At 47.1% G+C, this 18,004-nt stretch overlaps 2 protein-coding genes across 6 annotated transcripts in view; one reads left to right on the forward strand and one right to left on the reverse strand.

Annotated features, from left to right (window-relative positions):
- NDUFA8 (NADH:ubiquinone oxidoreductase subunit A8) overlaps positions 1 to 4,062 on the reverse strand; it is a 14,938-nt gene extending 10,876 nt beyond the window's left edge. For both annotated transcript variants that reach the window (XR_004527094.2, XM_004325079.3), the window contains exon 1: positions 3,908 to 4,062. Coding sequence is in view for 1 of the 2 variants with exons in the window: in XM_004325079.3 (XP_004325127.1) it covers positions 3,908 to 4,060 (153 nt within the window). In the remaining variant the exon portion in view is untranslated. The remainder of the gene's footprint in view (positions 1 to 3,907) is intronic.
- Positions 4,063 to 4,199: 137 nt separating this feature from the next.
- Positions 4,200 to 18,004, forward strand: part of MORN5 (MORN repeat containing 5) — a 33,439-nt gene continuing 19,634 nt past the window's right edge. For 2 of the 4 annotated variants that reach the window (XM_033858544.2, XM_033858545.2), the window contains exons 1-4: positions 4,200 to 4,299; positions 7,967 to 8,114; positions 9,738 to 9,849; positions 13,810 to 13,941. In XM_033858544.2, coding sequence (XP_033714435.1) covers positions 4,253 to 4,299; positions 7,967 to 8,114; positions 9,738 to 9,849; positions 13,810 to 13,941 — 439 coding nt within the window. In that variant the 5' untranslated portion in view covers positions 4,200 to 4,252. Of the gene's footprint in view, positions 4,300 to 7,966; positions 8,115 to 9,737; positions 9,850 to 13,809; positions 13,942 to 15,848; positions 16,787 to 18,004 lie in introns of those variants that run through there. The other 2 variants (XM_073806546.1, XM_019949185.3) reach the window with 2 other exon arrangements.

Genomic DNA, 18,004 nt, shown 5'->3' on the forward strand with positions numbered 1-18,004 from the left:
CTGTTGTTTCCTCCACCAGGAAAGACTGAAATTTTCAGGTTTCTTTTTCATTAATCTATAAATGTAGAGTATTAACAGATTTTCTAAAACTGACCCATTGTACCTAGAATAAAATCTAGTTTGTCCTAGTGCATTATGCCTTAAGATACCCCTGGATTTGATCTGCAAATATGTATTAAGAACTTTTACATGAGAATAATTTTATAATTATTATTTTTATAACAATAAAAATTTTATAATTTCATTTTTCAGGAATTTCACACAGCTTAGGTTAAATTATTAATATTTGTAATAAGATAAAAGGCAAGGAAAGATGAAGAGATAATTCATCTACACACTATAGGAAGAGAAGAATAAAGTTATGACTATGACTACTAATATTACAACTGTTCCAATTATCAAAGCAAAGGTAAATTTAGGATGTAAGTGAAATTTGCCATGACAATTCTAATATGCTCATTTAAAAATCTGTAAAATTTTGTATTCCAGTTTTTGATAATAGTTTACTTACGTTGATTGAGTGGTACACGTTTGCTTGCTATATTACCTGTAAAGAGCTGGGAGACTGAAAAATCAAGACGCAAACTTTTTTTAAAGCTTAATATATTTAAAAAATTAAGTTAGCTGCATTTATTTCCTTGTCAAATGTCTTAAAACATCTTTAAATGGCTGATTTAATTACTCCGATGCCTTCACAGCTATCACGCCCCCAAAAGCCTATGGCTTTCTTTGCTTTACTTCCCCACAAGTGTAGAGGTCTTATCCCAGTCTAGGTTATGCCCATGTTGTTGAGCACATAAAACACGCGCCCTGTCACAGGGAAATCAAGGCTGAGAACCACTCACTGAATTTATTTCCTAAGGAAAAGGAGCAATGTGCTCGAGATGGCGCCGCAAGTCAGTGGCAAGTGCAGAACTAGCACCAGAAAGTGTGACCTCCAATCAGGCCTCTCCCCATTGCATCACTGAGGAGGCAAAGAACTTCAGATGTCACCACCACCCCTCACCTGCTTCTTCACTAATACTGACAAGTTCCAACAGAAGCCACAGCCTTTCACAGCTGCTTACTGTGAATACCCTCTCAGATTCATTCAGCTCCCTTTGTCTCAAAGAACACAGAATTTCAATGCCCTTCCTCATCTGTCCCCATAACAGCCTCACTGCACAGCAGGTTTAGATGGTCTGCAGGTGCGGAAACAGAGGCAGAAAAAGTCCCACAATCTACGAGCAGTCTTCTAGTCCTGTTCTCTCTTCCTTAAACCAGATCTGCACCTTTTTTTTTTGTAGTACTTAATTTATACTAGGTTTTGTATTTTGCTTAATTTATGTAAAATGGGGGATGATAGTACTTAGTTGATAGAACTGTTGTCAGGGTTAACACACATTAAAGATACGAAGAACAGTGCCTAGCACATAGAAGCACATCATAAATATTGGCCATTATTTTTACTCAAAATGGTTAATGTGTACAGGGATTTTCCTGCCCAAAGCTTCTGACTATTTTTCCATAGGCATGTGTCATATAACTCGAAGGTCAATGAGGTCCAAAATGGGTTTAACTTGCTTCTCAAACCCACTCCTTCTGGCTTCCCCAGTTCTGTCAAGTTGCAAATCTGACACCGATTCCTCAACCTTTGCTGCCTCTGATATCTAAGTCATTGCTAAGTCGGATCAATTCTAGATAAATGCATTCTTTCCTCTCTGTAAGCACAGTCACCAATCATGCTGGGGGTCAATAATATCTTCCTCAGTTATTGGTTTCCTGCTTTTCTTATTCCTCTCTTCCAACCATTCTTCACAGAGCTGCTGTCCTAAAAGACAATTCTTATTTTACTCTGTTATTAAAACAAATTAGCAACAAAACCCTTGAAGGATTCAGGCTTAACAGCAGAATAAGGCCTAAGTTTCTACTTAAGTATTCAAACCCTTCGGATCCCAACTATCCTTCCGGCCTTCTCACCCACCAGACTTTAAAAAGGTGCTGGCTGTCCTCTAGGACACTGAACTCACTTCCCTGGAACCCATTTTTGGCCTCACCTGCTTACCTTTGCTCAGATCCTGCTTTGTTTAGAAAGTTCTTCTCTCCATCTCTGCCTGTAAATGCCATTCTTCAAATGACATTTAGCCAAGTCTTACATTATACCCAAGAAGTGCTTTCTCTGTTCCCTTCATAGCCTCAGAGAACTTACAAATAAAATAACTGTGTCTGCAAATGGGAAAAGTGACTCATCGAGGTAACCGAAGAGTTAGGCCTAGAATTTAGATACAACTTCAAATCCTACCCTCTCTTCTTAAACCATGTCTGCCCCTCTTCTGTAGCATTTAATCATACTTGGTTTTGTATTTTAGCTATTTATGTAATTATCTGTTCCTCAATTCAACTGTGTGAACTCTAAAGGCAAGTTTATTCCAGAAATAGAACACGTGCAAGAAGCAGAACCTCAGATGACTGCTGAACCAAATTAAAGCGCCAGTGAAAAACACAGCAGCTCAAAGTCTTAACCCAGCTTCACAGTCGGGCAAGAAACAAACTGTCTGTTGGCAGTACCCACACGTCCCCACCCCCAACTTTTGGTACATGTCACTTTATTATAATAATTAAAATAATATAATAATAGTTGCCATTCTCACAGGCATATAAGATGAAGTGAAATAATGCAGGTAAAACACTTAACACAGGGCCTGGGATATAATTTTTGGCATGTAATTTTTCATCGTCCCCTCCCTCTCCTCCAGTGTAGCCTCATTATCCAGTCCTGTCCTGGCACTTTTTTTGCCTTAAAATCTTCCACCTCTCCCCACCACCTCACTTACAGGATGAAGTCCAAACTGCTCAGTCTGGCCTTGTGAAAGTCACTTCCAGCCCTGCCTCAGCCCAAGGTACCTCTCCCGGCTCAGCAACTGTTGCTCTCCACCAACAAAAGAGTCATGTCAAAAAGCAAAACACAAAATACAAAAGGTTCTGCTAAGCCTTCTCGCTCTTTTGAGCTTTTGCCCATAATATGGTAGTTTAAAAGCATGGGTTTTAAAATCAGACCTGGGTTCACATGCCAGCTTTACCACGTGACCTTGGGCAAATCACTTCTCTCAGGACCTGTTTCCTTATCTGTAACATGGAGAGATCGATTATACCCTTCCTTACAGTGTTGCTGGAAGGACCCTATGAATTAATGTCTGTAATTAGCAACCTGCCTGACATCTAGAAAAGGCCTGATCATGTCTGCTGTAATTAGTATTATCGGTCTTCACTTCTCATAGCACTAACTACACTGTACTGTAATTGCCTCTTTATGTTTCTGTCTCCCTATTAGATTATAAACTCTATGAAGACAGGGACTATCTCTCTTATTTTCCAGTGTATGGGTAATTATTCAAATGAGAGTTTTTGAATAAATGAATGCTTTAAATGTCCTATTACCAAACACTTTCCCAGGCTGTTAGCAAATTCACTCTCCAATATCATCTCCTTTTTCTGCGGCTTCCTAGCTCCACTCCAATGCACTCTGCACCGACGATGCTACTTTAAGGTGACTCTCTCTCTCTCTCTCTCTCTCTCTCGACTGGAGCACCCGGGGTTGTACACTCACTTCGCAAGGAGGTTTGAGTATTAAGTGACATGAAGTAAGTAAAGTGACCCTGGTTGGTGCTTAATAAAAAGTACTATTATTCACGTAAAGGAGACGCAGGTTGCTGCGGGGAAGGGGAGGAGAGTTCTCGAGCTACTTAGGGATGGGTCTCCCCGAGCTGACCAGGAGGCCTCCGAGGGTCAACCTGTGTAAGTGTTGGGGGCATGGGGTGGGGATGGGGGATCCGGGGCCCAGGGTCCGCGGAGTGCAAGCAGGGCTGGGCCCAGGCCCGGGAAGCTGTAGCCCTGTGCCCCGCTTGCCTATCCTCCGGACGAGCCTCACCTCCTGCACTTTCAGGTCCTCCAGAGTGGGCAGCTCCACTATCCCGGGCATGACGGCGGTAGCCCCGACGCCGAGGAGGTGCCCGCTGCCGCGTCGCCCACGTCTCCTTGAACTCCCCTTCCGACTGCCGTGGGCCACGTAGCGTCTGCGCATGCGCAGCGGCGGCACGCAGGCGCACTGCTCTGCCCAACAGCGAGCCACAGAGCATGCGCAGAGCCAGGAAGTTCCGCGGACCCTGGGGGTGGGGCTTCGCCTCGGTTCCGCCTATCCCTTCTGGTTGTCATAGTGAGGCGGGAAACACCGAGACTCTGGGCTCCCAACGGCTGGAAGCTAGAGGCAGGCGCCATGGAGTACACGGGGAGCCAATATATTGGGGAATTTGTAGATGGGAGGTAAGGACCTCGTTTGATTCACTATGTCTTGAACATCCGTGACTGGGAAAAGCCGGCGGTCTTTTTGCCTCTGCAAAGGACTTTGTACCAGACACGTTCACAAACTTTATGCCTTTTAAACTTCAGGACAACCCTTTCAGATAGGAACGTTTATTCCCATTTTACAGTTCAGGAAAATGAGATCCAGAGAAGTGAAGTAACTTGCTCAAGGACGCATATCTAATAAACAGCAGAGCTGAGATACATCCATTCCATGTATACCCGTATATATGTGTGTTTGCTAAATGCCAGTCTTAGATATAGGGATAAGAATATTAAAAATGTCAAGATTCTTGCTCTTGTGAAGCGTATCGTCTAGTTGGTATACTGCCAACAAACAGATAAATGAGAAGATAATTTCAGATAGTGGCTTTGCTTGAATATTTCCCTCCTCGTAGCAACCCTATGAGATAGATATAATCATCCCCATTATACGGATGGGAAAAGTGAGGCACAAGGTAATTATATAATGTGCTCAAAGTCACCTAGTTGGCATTTGACAGAGCAGAGATGAAAACCAGATCTGACTTCAGAGCCCATGTGCTTTCTACTATAGACCCCTGCTGCTGAGCCCCTGTAGAGGATGCATCTAGTTGGAGCAGTCCTGGAAGACTTCATGGAGGAGACAATATTTGAAATGGGCCCTGAAGGTTGAGTAGGATCTAGGTGGGTGGAGATGCAAGGTGAAGAATGCTTCCAGGCAAAGGGAACAGCATGAGCAATAGCTCAGAGGGCTTATAAGGGAAAGAGCAGGCAGTTCAGTTTGGGTGGAGTGTAGAATGTGCCTGGAGGAGAGTGGGAGCCCAAGCTAGACAGGGGGGCTGTGCTCTTACTTAGAGAGATTTGAACACCATGCACAATTCTGTGGGTGGGAAGAGCCACTGTTAGACCCTTGGTAGTGCTGGGCATTAGGAAATCTAATTTATTTCATCTCTGTATCCCTCCTCATAGTACATCTGTCTAGCACACACTCAGTTAATGTTAGCCACATGAATGAATAAGAGAATGAATGAATGAATAATATTTGAGATATGGTCATCATATCCTTGTTAAGGATTGATGTCTTCATTATAAAGTAGCTCTCTTTGTTCTTTCTAATTTACTTTGAATTTAAAATGAAGGCATTTCAGGACTTCCCTGGTGGTCCAGTGGTTAAGACTCCGCACTCCCATGCAGGGGGCGTGGGTTCGATCCCTGGTGGGGCAACTAAGATCCCACTTGCTGCATGGTATGGCCAAAAAAATACATACAAAAAATGAAGGCTTTTCACCTTGAATGAATAAAAGAAAAAACGGAAGGGAAGGAGAGGGAGAGGAGGAAGGGAAGGATGGAAAGAGGGACGGAAGGAAGCAGAGTGGAGGTGGGGAGATCAGGTCAGAGCCCATTGCCACTGTCTCGGTAAGAGGCACCAGGTCTCCGGGCCAAGGCAGAGGCAGTGGGGCTGCAGGAAAGAGAAAAATTTAGAAGTTGGGCGATTTCATTGCCAGGAGTCGGCAGCTGGTTGGCTCCTGGTCCCACTCAGAGACTGCTTCCAATCCCAGCCCAGAGCCCACCTCCAGGCTTTGAACTTGGAAGATTCGGCTGCTTTGGGGGAGGAGAGGATGAGTTCTATTTGGGGTGGGCTGGAGATGTCTGTAGGTGGTCTGAATAATAGTGTCCAAGTTGCAGTAAAAAAAAAATAATAAGAGGGGAGATGCCAAATCTCAGAGAAGGGCTTAGATGGAGACTATGTTTAGAAATGACAGATGTGATCTCAAGCAAAGAGGTAGAGGAAAGAAGAAGAGGAGGGACTTCCCTGGTGGCCCAGTGGTAAAGAATCGCCTTACAACGCAGGGGACGTGGGTTCAATTCCTGGTCAGGGAACTAAGATCCCACGTGCCGCGGGGCAACTAAGCCCGCGTGCCACAACTACTGAGCTGCACGCCTCAACTAGAGAGCCTGTGCGGTACAAACTACAGAGCCCACGCACTCTGGAACCGGGTGCCACAACTACAGAGCCCACGCGCCCTGGAGCCTGCACACTGCAACTAGAGAGAAGCCCGCACGCTAGTAACGAAAGATCTCGCATGCCTCAACGAAGATCCGACGTGCCACAACTAAGACCCAATGCAGCCAAAAAAAAAATTTTAAGAAATAAAAAAGAAGAAGAGGAGTTCTCTTTCCTTCTGTGTCTTGCAGCAAAGTAAAAGCAAAATGGTTTTTAAGGTCTTCTATACGTCAGGCATTCTATTATAGCTTCATAGCCATTAACGCAACAACTTGGCAGGGGTGTCATCATTATCCCTATTTTACAGATGAGGAACTCAGGCTTAGAAAGGTGGAGGTCACACAAGGTCACACGGGCATGGAGAGGTGGAGCCAGGTCTGGACTCCAGGCCTGCCCGGCTCAGAAGCTGTGACTTAACCACAGCGCTCTCCTGCTTGGGGCCTCTGTCACAGCGGCAACTTCTGTCATCCACTCAGGAAGTCTGCTGGCCCTTCTGTTTCCTTCGTTCCTTACTTAGTAGATGTTCACGAGCACCTATTTAAAAAAACATAATTCTAGGAGCTGAGGATACCAAGGTCTTCCTCTCAAGAAGCTTTGATTAAATAGGGGAGATGAGGTATACAATTACGATGCAATGCAGAAAGTGCAAGGCGTCCAATGGAGGTACAAACAAAACCACAAAGAAGTTCAGAGTTAGGAGAGGTAAATTCCAGCTAGTGGGGAAGAATGGAGAAGGAATGAAGGAATGAATGAAAGCATATTTCTTAAGCACTCACTATATGTCAGGCCCTTTACTAGGAAAACTGTTACCAGTATCTGGGTTAATCTTGGGCATTAATCTCAGCCATTTCACACGTGAAGTAAGTGGTCCAGCTGGTTCCCTGCCCCGTGCTCAGGTGGGGGCCTGTCTTCTACATGGCACTGACCACGCATTATATAACTGCTAAACTGTGTCCCCCACTGAACTGTGAGCTCCCCGAGGACAAGGACTGCATCTACCTTGGTCACTGTTGTGTCTGTAGTATTGTATCCAACAGACTAGACTCAGCAAGGCACCTGGAATATAGCAGGTGTTCTGTAAATATTTCTTGGAAAAAAGGAAGGAACAAAGGAAGGAGGGAAAACAGAGAGATTTAGGAAAGTCTCCAAGATGATACATCTAGAGCATGGTGAAGTAGGATTCAAATTCCTGTTTCCTATCTAAATTTCACACTTTTCCCAGTTTCCTACTTACGGCGCAATGGGCAGGGGTAGGCTGGTTGTGGGGGAGGGGGAAGACCCAGCATCAGCTACCAGGAAACCTGGCCCCCATCTCTGCTTCACAGTGCTTACTGTGTGGCTTTGGACGCATTGTTCCCCTCCCTGGGCCTCCCAAGGGGGGCTTCCAGGGGCAGTGTAAACTCCAGGACAGTGCCTACCTGAGAGAGAGGGAGAACAAATAGACCAAACCCTGCATCCCCTTCGACACACAGCCCCTCTTACTTTTGAGCTTTGAGGGAAACAAACATTTTGTTTCTGAACAGAATATTGCTGGGACAGTAACGTCCAAGGACCCTGAGGTTCCTGCTGGCTTTCCTGCACCCGCCAGCTCTGATCCTCCAGCTGCCATGAGGGCTCAGTGACTTCCCTTTGTCCTTACAGGATGGAGGGTGAAGCCGAATACATCCTCCCTACCGAAACAAAGTATGTTGGGGAAATGAAGGACGGCATGTTTCATGGCCAAGGAACCTTGTACTTCCCCGGTGGGAGCCGATATGATGCCATTTGGGAGAAAGGATTGGTTGTAAAGGTAATCAGCTGGGGAGGGAGTCTGCAGAGGGGAAAGCCTCGGACAGGAAGAGCCCCCCTGACACGCACCCTGCCCTCCCCCTCTGCTGCCCTTTTCTCCCTCCTCTTGATCTTCAGGGCTCTGGAATCCTCTCCCTCTGGATCCAGAAGGGCTCCTGGACAGGCCATGATGAATTTGAATCCTATTATGCCACCAACTGTGTGACCTTGGGCCCATGACCTCCCCTTTCTGAGACTCATGTTTCTTGTCTATAAACTGGAACAATGGTTGTATTAGTATCATATTGCTGCTGTAACAAATTACTATAAACTCAGTGCCTTCAAACAACAGAAACTTATTATCTTATGGTTCTGGACAGCAGAAGTCTACAGTAGGTCAGCAGTGCTGCATTCTTTCTGGAGGCTCTGTGGGAGGATCCACTTCCTTGCCTTTTCCAGCTTCTAGAAGTTGCCTGCATTCCTTGGCTCGTGGCCATGCATCCCTCTGACCTTCACTTCCATCATCACATCTCCTCTCCCTCTGCTTTTATCATCACCTCGTCTTCTCTCACTCTGACCCTCTTGCCTCCCTCTTATAAGGACCCCTGTGATTACACTGGGCCCACCTGGATAATCCAGGATAATCTCCCCACTTCAAGATCCTTGACTTAATCACATCTTCAAAGTCCCTTTTGCCATGTAAAGTTAACACATTCATAGGTTCAATGATTAGACGTGGACATCTTTGGGGGACCATGATTCCACCGGCCATGAGAGTACTAGGCATCTCCTAGGGTGGTTATGAGAATAAATGAGGCAATATATGTGAGCACTCTGCTCAGTACCTGGCACACAGTAGGCACTCAATAAATGTTAACTCCACCATTACTATCATGATAAATCATCTAAGTCAGTTCTTAGCCTGGGATTTGTGGGCTACAAGTAGAATTCAGGGAGTCAATGAAATCTCCCAATTTATATACAAAAGCTTCTGTGTACATGTGACTATAATTTCTCCAGAGAAAGGATCTGTAACTTTCGTGGGATTATGGGTGTGTACAGGGGCTGGCTCATGACCTAAAAAAAGGTTAAGAAACACTCCTCGCTTTACAGCTTGGAGAATCTAAGCCCCAGGAAGGGGATGTGACTTACCCAAGGTCACCCAGTGAATTAATAGTATTGGAATTTCCACCCATGTTTCCTGATGCCCAGGCCAATGCGATGTCTACATCCTGAGGCTTCCTTTAGCACTAAGGCAGCAAAAGCTGAATGTACATGTTTGGACAAAGAGCCATGACTGAGGGCTCTGAACTTTCAAGCCGTGATAATAATAAAAGAATAATAGTAACGTTTATTGACTGTTTACCATATGCCAGCCCTATGTCAAATGCTTTTCATGTACTATCTCACCGACTTTCATTGAATCAACCCTATTAAATATAGAGCATTGCATATTTTGAGTTGCATATTTTGGGTGCCAGGACTTCCTAACCACGCCTCCTAATCACCGCAGCTGTGATAGCTGTGATACTTATCACTTCTTTTCCACGGCAATGGAAAAGCCACCCCTTCCCTTGACTTTCGTCCTTCTTGGCAAGTGGGCTGTGGGCTCCTCAGACCTGTGCGTGCGCTCCTTACCTTCCAGGGCACATACACCTTCTCCGACGGGCTGCAGTATGACGCTGAGCACTGGCATTACTGCGACACCTACGATCGGAGGTTTTACACTGAGATCTGCTACGGCTTGAAGCCTGCAGGTACCCAGGCACCCTTCTTTCCCTTCACACCCAAACAGAGAGGAAGGTGAAAAACGGTTCTAAATAACTGGGCTGTGGCGCCACTGAAGTAACCCACCCAAAGGGGAGGAGTACGGAGCAGGGTCACAGAATGCAGAAGCGCCAGGTTCTAGAATCAGAGAGGCCAGTCCTCAAATCTCAGCTCGCCTGTACCAGCCGGGGACCAAGGGCCGTGCCTCCACCTTTCTGTGCCTCAGTTTTTCCCCTGCAAAATGGGACAATAGCATCATTTACCCCACGTGTCTCATAAATAAGATCACTCGTGCAAAGTGTTTACAGCAGTGTCTTGCACGCGCAGTAGGTGCACAGTACATCTCAGCTGCTGTCATTCATCAGCTCAGCTGTAGCACCAACGTGGGCCAGCACCAGTGGAGCGTGTGCTCTGTGTATCGGGTGCCGGGTGAGGCCCTCTATAATCCCTGTCTCGTAGAATCTCCAGATGGCCCTGCCATGTCTGCCTTCCTAGTCCTTCCATGTCACAGAGGAGGAAGCTGAGTCCACGTAGTCCAAACATGTTTCCAGTGGCAGAGCTCCCATGGGAGCCCATGTCTTCCTCTCTGAGGTCCCCTGCCTCATGCTATATCCCTGCAAAAATCGAGTTCCGTCACAGAGGGCGACAGCGGGGCTAGAGTCTGGATTCTAGCAGCTTAAGGGGCTCATCCTGTGTTTCTGAGACTCGGGTGAGGTCAGCTGAACCTCAAAAGGCTAGATTTCGGCACAGCCCAGATGACATATCCAAATGTGGGAAAATGATGTTGCAAACTGTAAAAAAAAAAAAAAAATCCTACCATGAGATAATGTGGTGTAGTTGACAGAGCAGAGAGCTGGAAGGTCAGGGTTGGAGTCCTAGCATTCCCACTCAGTAGCTGGATGAGCCTGGGCAGCTCAACCTCCCTGAGGACAGAAACCTCCAGAAGGCGCTCAGGGTCGGAGTCAGTCAGTGCAAAGCCTGGCTTTGTGACCTGGATCGGAGAGCTGACCAGGTGAGACTCCTTCTCTCCCTTTGCTTTCCTGACACCTCACTCTCCCACTTTCTTTCTATCCCGTCTCCTTTGCAGCTTCTCCTCCCCTTGATTATTAATTTTGGGGTTCCCCACGGCTCTCTGGCTTAGACCCTCTTCTGTCATCATTCTGTGCCTTCTCCCTACAAGGTGATTTCACTTTTAAGCCTTCATTTAATTGAAATCAAATTGAAATCAAAATCCCTGAGTCTCAGATTCCTGCATCCAGCTTCCCCAACACCTACGTTTGGTTGTCCCTCAATCTGCACTGAGTTCATTACCTTCCTTACCAGCCCCCTCTCCCCCAAGGATTGCTCCCCCAGAGACTGTCACTCCCCCCCACCCCCAGCCGAGATAAGCCTAATCCCGCCTCCTCATACCTCCATGTGCAATCCATCACCTAGTCCTACGGATTCTGCCTCTGAAGTATATCCATTTGCTCATTAAACAAATATTTACCAAGTACCGCTATGTGCCAAGTTGAGTTTCTTCATCCTCTCTGCCGCTGCCCTATTCCAGACCTCCATCCTCTGCCCTTCTTTACCTGATCTCCTAAGATCCACGCTTGACCCCCTCTGGGCCATTCTCCACTCTGTGGTCACTTTCATCTTTGAAAACCGTGAATCTGATTGCCACCAGCCCTCCAGTGCCGCCCCGCTACCCTGAAGATGAGGTTCCACACTCTTAGAATGACCAGCGTGCTCTGGCTCTTGCGAGGTCCCCAGCCTCATCCCTCGCTCCCTACCCTTCTCGGATGTTCTCTCTGCTCCTCCAAGAGACCATGCTCTTGCCTTTCCCTCTGCCTGGAATGCTCTAACCCTCTCACTTCACCCAAATAACTCCTTCCCACCCTTCAGGTCTTAGCTTAATGCCCCTTTCCTGGGACCCTTCCCTGAATTCCCAGACTAGGCAAGCGCTCCCCGTGAGAAATCACAGCAGCCACGATCCACTCCCCCAGCTCTGTCATGAGTGTCTCTCACGAGGAGCTGACTGTGAGCTCCTCGAGAGCAAAGGCTCTGTGTGTCCCCAGTGCTTAGCACATTGCCTGGCACGTAGGAGGTGCTCGGTAAAGAGTTATTATCAAACAGGGACAATGATATTGACGTCACAGTAGGAGGTGATGGGTGCACTCTAGGTAGTTACAGCAATGCTGTTCACAGACGTTCCCTGAGCACCTGCTCTGTGGCAGACATTGGCTGGGCCCTGGGGGACCGAGAGCTTCGAGGACACAGTCTCTGCCTTCACATAGCTGCCAGTCTGGATGCCACGGGAGAACCTTGTAAACGGCTCCCCCTGGCTTAGCGATGACTTTGTCATGAGCTCTTCACCCCAGCTGAGGCCTGCAGGCAAAGAGCTCCTGGCCTCAGGCCCTCAGCTCTCACAAGGCTTAGGTTTTGCCAAAGCTGCGTGAGGCAGCGCACAGCCTTCCCGCGGCCACGCCTTCTCCTCCAGCGGCTCCTGGCTCAGCAGCCTTATCCCAAGTACGCACTTCCTTCCCAGGGCCCTCGGCACTCTGCTCACCTCTCCAAAAGCCCCCTCTCCGCCTCGGCAGCAGGCATTGTTAGGGCCGGGGCAAGGCATCCATGAGATGGGCTTTGGCAGGAGTCTTCGGGGAGAGAACTGGCTGTAAAGCGCTTGGCGCGGAGTGTGCGCTCAGTAACCACCAGCCGATAGCGTACCTGCTTATCATCGCCAGCCAACCTCAGAGCCCCGCTGTGTGCGGGACCCTGAGCTGTGAGTGCGTGCTGCGCTCGGCAGGCATCCAGCCCTCAGTCCGGAGGGCAGGGAATTACAGACCCACTCGTAGAAGGAAACCGAGAAGTTACTTATTCCAACCTTATCTCCTTTCCTCAGGCCTCAGCGTCCAAGAGAGACAACACACAGGGGTTATGACCTTAAAGGTACACCGACTCCTGGTGGTTCCAACGTCCCCGGTTCTGGGAGGCGGTGCCCAGACCCTCGCCTCCCCTGATATCAGCAGCTTAATGTATAGGCTACAGAGCTCAGTATCTAACCTTGGGCAAGTTATTTGACCTCTCTGAGCCTCAGTTTTCTTATCTGTAAAATGGGACCACAGGGTTGCTCTGAGGAGTAAGCGAAATAGTAGGAGTCAAGTACTTAGCACAATGCCTGGCAGCTGTTTTTGTAGCTTGGGTCAGGGTTCTTCATCACCTGATCCTTGCCCCCGTGACCCATTTCTTTCCTGCTGTTTTCCTTACACACACCCTGTTCCACAAGGCTTCCTGAGCGAGGCATGAAGGCTCATATCTTGTGGCCTTTGCTCACACCTTGAATGCCATTCCTCTCCCAGACATGCCTTTCTAGCTATGTGGCCGACTCTGACACATCCTCAGGGTCTCTCTGATTCCAGAACCTGTGCCCTTTTCATGGTGTCCCTAGAAATAGAGGATGGGGTCAAGGGAAGAAGATAGGGGGCTGTCCATGTCTAATCATTGAACCTATGAATGTGTTTACTTTACATGGCAAAAGGGACTTTGCAGATGTGATTAAGTCAAGGACCTTGAAGTGGGGAAATTATCCTGGATTATCTAGGTGGGCCCAGTGTAATCACAGGGGTCGTTATAAGAGGGAGGCAAGAGGGTCAGAGTGAGAGAAGACGAGGTGATGATAAAAGCAGAGGGAGAGGAGATGTGATGATGGAAGTGAAGGTCAGAGGGATGCATGGCCACGAGCCAAGGAATGCAAGCAACTTAGTTTCCCAGAACCTACTCATGGAGCCATTTTCAGGAAGTTCCTCTGGGGCCCTGTTTGTGGTACTTTTGCTGTGTACCCTGATAGGGAGTGTGTGGTCTAGAAATGGGGCCGGATTGTCACATGAGCAACCAGCCAAAAGTGGACTTTAGGTTGGGACTGGGTTTGGCCTTGGTGGTGAGTTAATGATCCATGATATCCTTTCAAGGTATCTCTCAACTCACCAATATGGACCCGCCCAGAAAAATCCCTCCAGGCTGTTATGACTGCGGAGATGGCTTCTATAACCCAACCACGAGGATTGTCAAGGACTATAAGAATCGCTTTCTGAGAAATGCAGGTATGTGGCACATGTTTTCTCTTCTCTCATCACACGTAGGTTTGGTCTATGGCCATACCACCTTGAACGTGTCCAGTCTCGTCTGATCACATGTAGGTCTGTGCACACGTGTGCACACATGCATGCATTTAGCGAGAAAGAAGCTTTTGCCAATCATTGATTGTCCAAAAATTGACAAAAATTGATTGTCTGAATGTTTCACTCTTCGGAATTCTCATGGCTGACAAGTCTATACATGGTCACAGAGTAGGGCAGAGGACATTAATGGTCTAACTGTGACAGCACATAAGTGTAGCATGGAAAGGATTCAAGTACTTATCTTTGCATGCTTCCCTGCAGCTAGTAAGTGCCTGCTGTATGCTAGATGCTCTGCTTGGTCTGGGCACCAAAGCTAGCCACAAACCCCTTCCTCGTGGAGCTTACGTTTGGCAAATAGCAGACAAGTACTATGAACGGTTAATTGCATCATGGAATAAGCATAATGAAAGGGAAAAACATGGCCCTAAATGGTGGTGGGGGGTAGTGGAGATGGGAATGGGGTCCCAGAGAGGTGGGAGTGGTGCTGTGGGAGCACAAAGAAGTGCTATCTAATCCAGAACTGGAAATTCCGAGAAGGATTCAAGAAGGAAATAGCTAACCCGAGACCCAAAAAATGATGCGGAGTTGACCCTAGGGGGTGGGGACAGGTTTTTCAGCCAGAGGAACCAGCACAGGTAAAGGCCTGGAAAGTGAGTGATGCCATGTGGTCCAAGATGACTGCTGGCCCCTCAGCCTGGGGAGTACCTTGGAAGATCCAGAACCTCAGTTTGGTGAGTGAACACAAGCTGATCAGACTGAGAAGGACTGACTTACAGTGACCAAACTTGCAAGAGGTCAATGTACAAATAAGAACAAGAACATTTTCCTTTAACACCGTGATTCCTAACCCTTCTCTCTTCTACAGCCATAGTCCCACTAGGAATAACCAAAACTATGGACCCTCTTCGTAGGAAAATGCCCACATATGCACACACACAAATATATATGTGTACACACACACACACACACACACACACACACACACATATGCATTTTGCATATAGTCTTAAGGGGTTGATGGTTCCCCTAAAGACCCAGGTCAAGAAACCCTACTGTGTAATGAGAAAGAAACTGCCAGGTAGACCAGAAGGCCTGGGTTGGCTGCTGAGGGTTTCCACTCCCTGTAGGGAAATTTACTCAGTAATTCAATGATGATCAGAAAGTTGCGTCGTGGTGCTGGAATAAGCGCAAAGGGAATCATCAGCTGATGTCGTGGCTGAATCCTGGAGCTGAGATACCCCTCGCCCACTGGGTGCTGCTGGGGGTACATGGCAAATGCTTGTATTCCAAGTCCTTGGCACTTTTCTCTGACTTCTCATCTTCCATTAACAGAATGTACTATATAGAACACTAGTTCTGCTGGATATAAATAGGCTCCCATGAAGTTTCTTGATCAAATCAACTAAGGAGATACTGAGTTAGTAATACTAAACAGTTTTACTTACTGAAGGGCTTCTCAGGACCTTTTAGGTGCTGGTATACTTTGTAGTTTTCCTTCCTAGCACTTATTTCAACTGTAATTAAATACTCACTTGTGTAATGAATTGCTTACTGTCTGCCTCTCCCACTAAATGGTAAGGTCCCTGAGAGCAGGGACTCTGTCTGTCTTGTCTCCACCTGTACCTGTCCAGTGTCCAGTCAGAAAAACAAAGAATTTAATATCAGGAAATTGGTTAAGTAAGTATTGGAGAGCTGAAAAATCAAAAGGAAGACATTGAGGTGACAGAGAAAGTAACTGCGGGAAGCAACTACCCCCTCAAAACTGGGGCGGGGGGGAAGCAAGAGATTGGGTTATTAGAATGTAGATTGATAGAGGCCCCCCCAACCAGGAGCTGCATCCCAGACTTGTGAGGAGGGGGCACTGCCCAGGAGGGCCTCTGGAGAGAGAGCACGATGACGCCGATTCTAGGAGTGTGGGGAAGGCTGGAAACTGGAAGTGAAAGGCCACTGCTGAGACACCGACCAGGACAGCAAGCAAAACAGGAAGGAGCGTGTCCCCTCCCCCTCTGTCTGCCTTGAAGCACCTGACTGGAGGCCAGCTGGCAAAGGAGAAGTGTCCTCCACGTGGTCCCAGTCCCAGCATCGCCAAGCAGAGTGCAGAAAGGTGGGTTTGGAGTTGAGAGTCAGTAGCTTCATAACTGGCCCCATCAACTGCTTTTTGCTGCTCGGCATCCAAACGCAGTCTTCTCTGCTGCAGAGATAACGCATTTGTGCTCTTTTGTATTACAAGTCGCAACTGTCCTTCCTACTAATACAAAGATGCTCTCACCACCTCCTCGGAGAGGGGAGACCTTAAACCCAGTAGACATCGCCTCCATCTTTGAGTGATGTTATCCCTTGACAGTCTTGCCTAATCTACAACCTACACGCCACTGCCAAGAATCTTCCTATAAAATATTAAGGGGAAAAGAGGAAAGAAGAGAAAAAAATTAGTTAATAAAAGCAAATATGTAGATAGATAAATGATATAGATACCGTTATACATAAACATACAAGCAAGGAAGAAACACTGTATCATTGATACAGTCCTCTTTCTATAACTGGTCGTGAGGCTGTAGTTAATACTTATGAATTCCTTTTTCTATTATAAATTCCATGTTCCATTTGCTTTCTGCTCACATTTCAGTTGGTCTGGTTTTTTAACAGGTAGGGCGACCCAAACCTTCATTCTTGAGGGGTCTGAATCCTTACTGGTCCTGCCTTTTTTGGTTGTTTCGTTGGTTGGTTTAGTTTTGCATTCATTTTTACTATTGGCAGTGGAAGTACTAAGAAGTGCCCTAGAGAACCCCCTTGGGTTCCATACAGCGTCTCCCTTCCCCAGTAACAGCAGCCCAATTTCCACCTGGCAGTCGAGATCCCTCACTCCAGCCAGAAATGTATTCCCCTCCTTTGCCTGTTGTTTCAGTGGCATAAGGTGCGAAAATGGCTAGGTGGCTGTTTCCACTTCCAGTTCAATCGAACCATTGTGGTATCACTTGGTGGGACCATTTCTCCTTGAGAACTAAGGCCTCTGAACCAGTAAAGTTCAAAGTTACAGGAGAAAGGAAGCAAATTTTTTTCTTAAAAGCAGGCACACTGCTGCAGCTCCAGCAGCAAGCACAGACCCGGGCACGTATTAGGCGCTCATTAGCTGTATATGAAAAAAATAAATTAAGGAATGAGTGTGGACTGTGAATCTCTACCAGAGAGATATAGTTACATCATTTCCTAAAATTATTTGACCATAAAATTAGTTGGGAGATGGGGCAGCAGGGAGAATTTTTATGGCACTAGTGTTTTGGGGAATTCTGTGTTAGCATAATCTTTCTTCAGTTGTTCTACAATACAACTGATGCATTTTCAGTTTTCTACATTTGAATTGTATTCCAGTCTTGCCTCACTGAGAGGACATGCTGGTCCTGTGCAGGTCCACAGACTAGTGGAGAAGACAGATACAGAAAAATATAATCACAATATCATGTGATGTGGGCCCTGGTGGGGGGAAGCCCTGGAGAATGGGGGGGGGGGAGGGGGAATTGATCACCTGTCTGGGGTGGAGGGTGTCAGTCAGGAAAAAGGTCCCAGAAATGATAGGTCTTTTTTTTGGCCGCGCCACATGGCATGTGGGATCTTAGTTCCCCGACTAGGGATCAAACCCGTGCCCCCTGCAGTGGAAGTGCAGAGTCCTAACCACTGGACCACCAGGGAATTCCCTAAGTGATGGGTCTTAAAGGATGAGTAGGGGTTTCATAAACAGGATCGTTGGGTAAGGGCATTCCAGGCACAGGGAACAGCATGGGCAAAGACACAGAGGCATGAATATGCATGGTGTGACTGGGGAATCAGAAATTGTGGTTCCCAGAATCCTGTGGGCAAAAGCCATGCTTGATGATAAACTTTAAAATGCATCTTGGGGATGCACAGAGGATTTTAGGGCAGTGAAAATACTATAGATGTTACTATGATGATGGATACGTGTTATTATACATCTGTCCAAACCCATAGA

Source organism: Tursiops truncatus, chromosome 6 (assembly GCF_011762595.2).
Source record: "Tursiops truncatus isolate mTurTru1 chromosome 6, mTurTru1.mat.Y, whole genome shotgun sequence".
Lineage (NCBI taxonomy): Eukaryota > Metazoa > Chordata > Mammalia > Artiodactyla > Delphinidae > Tursiops > Tursiops truncatus.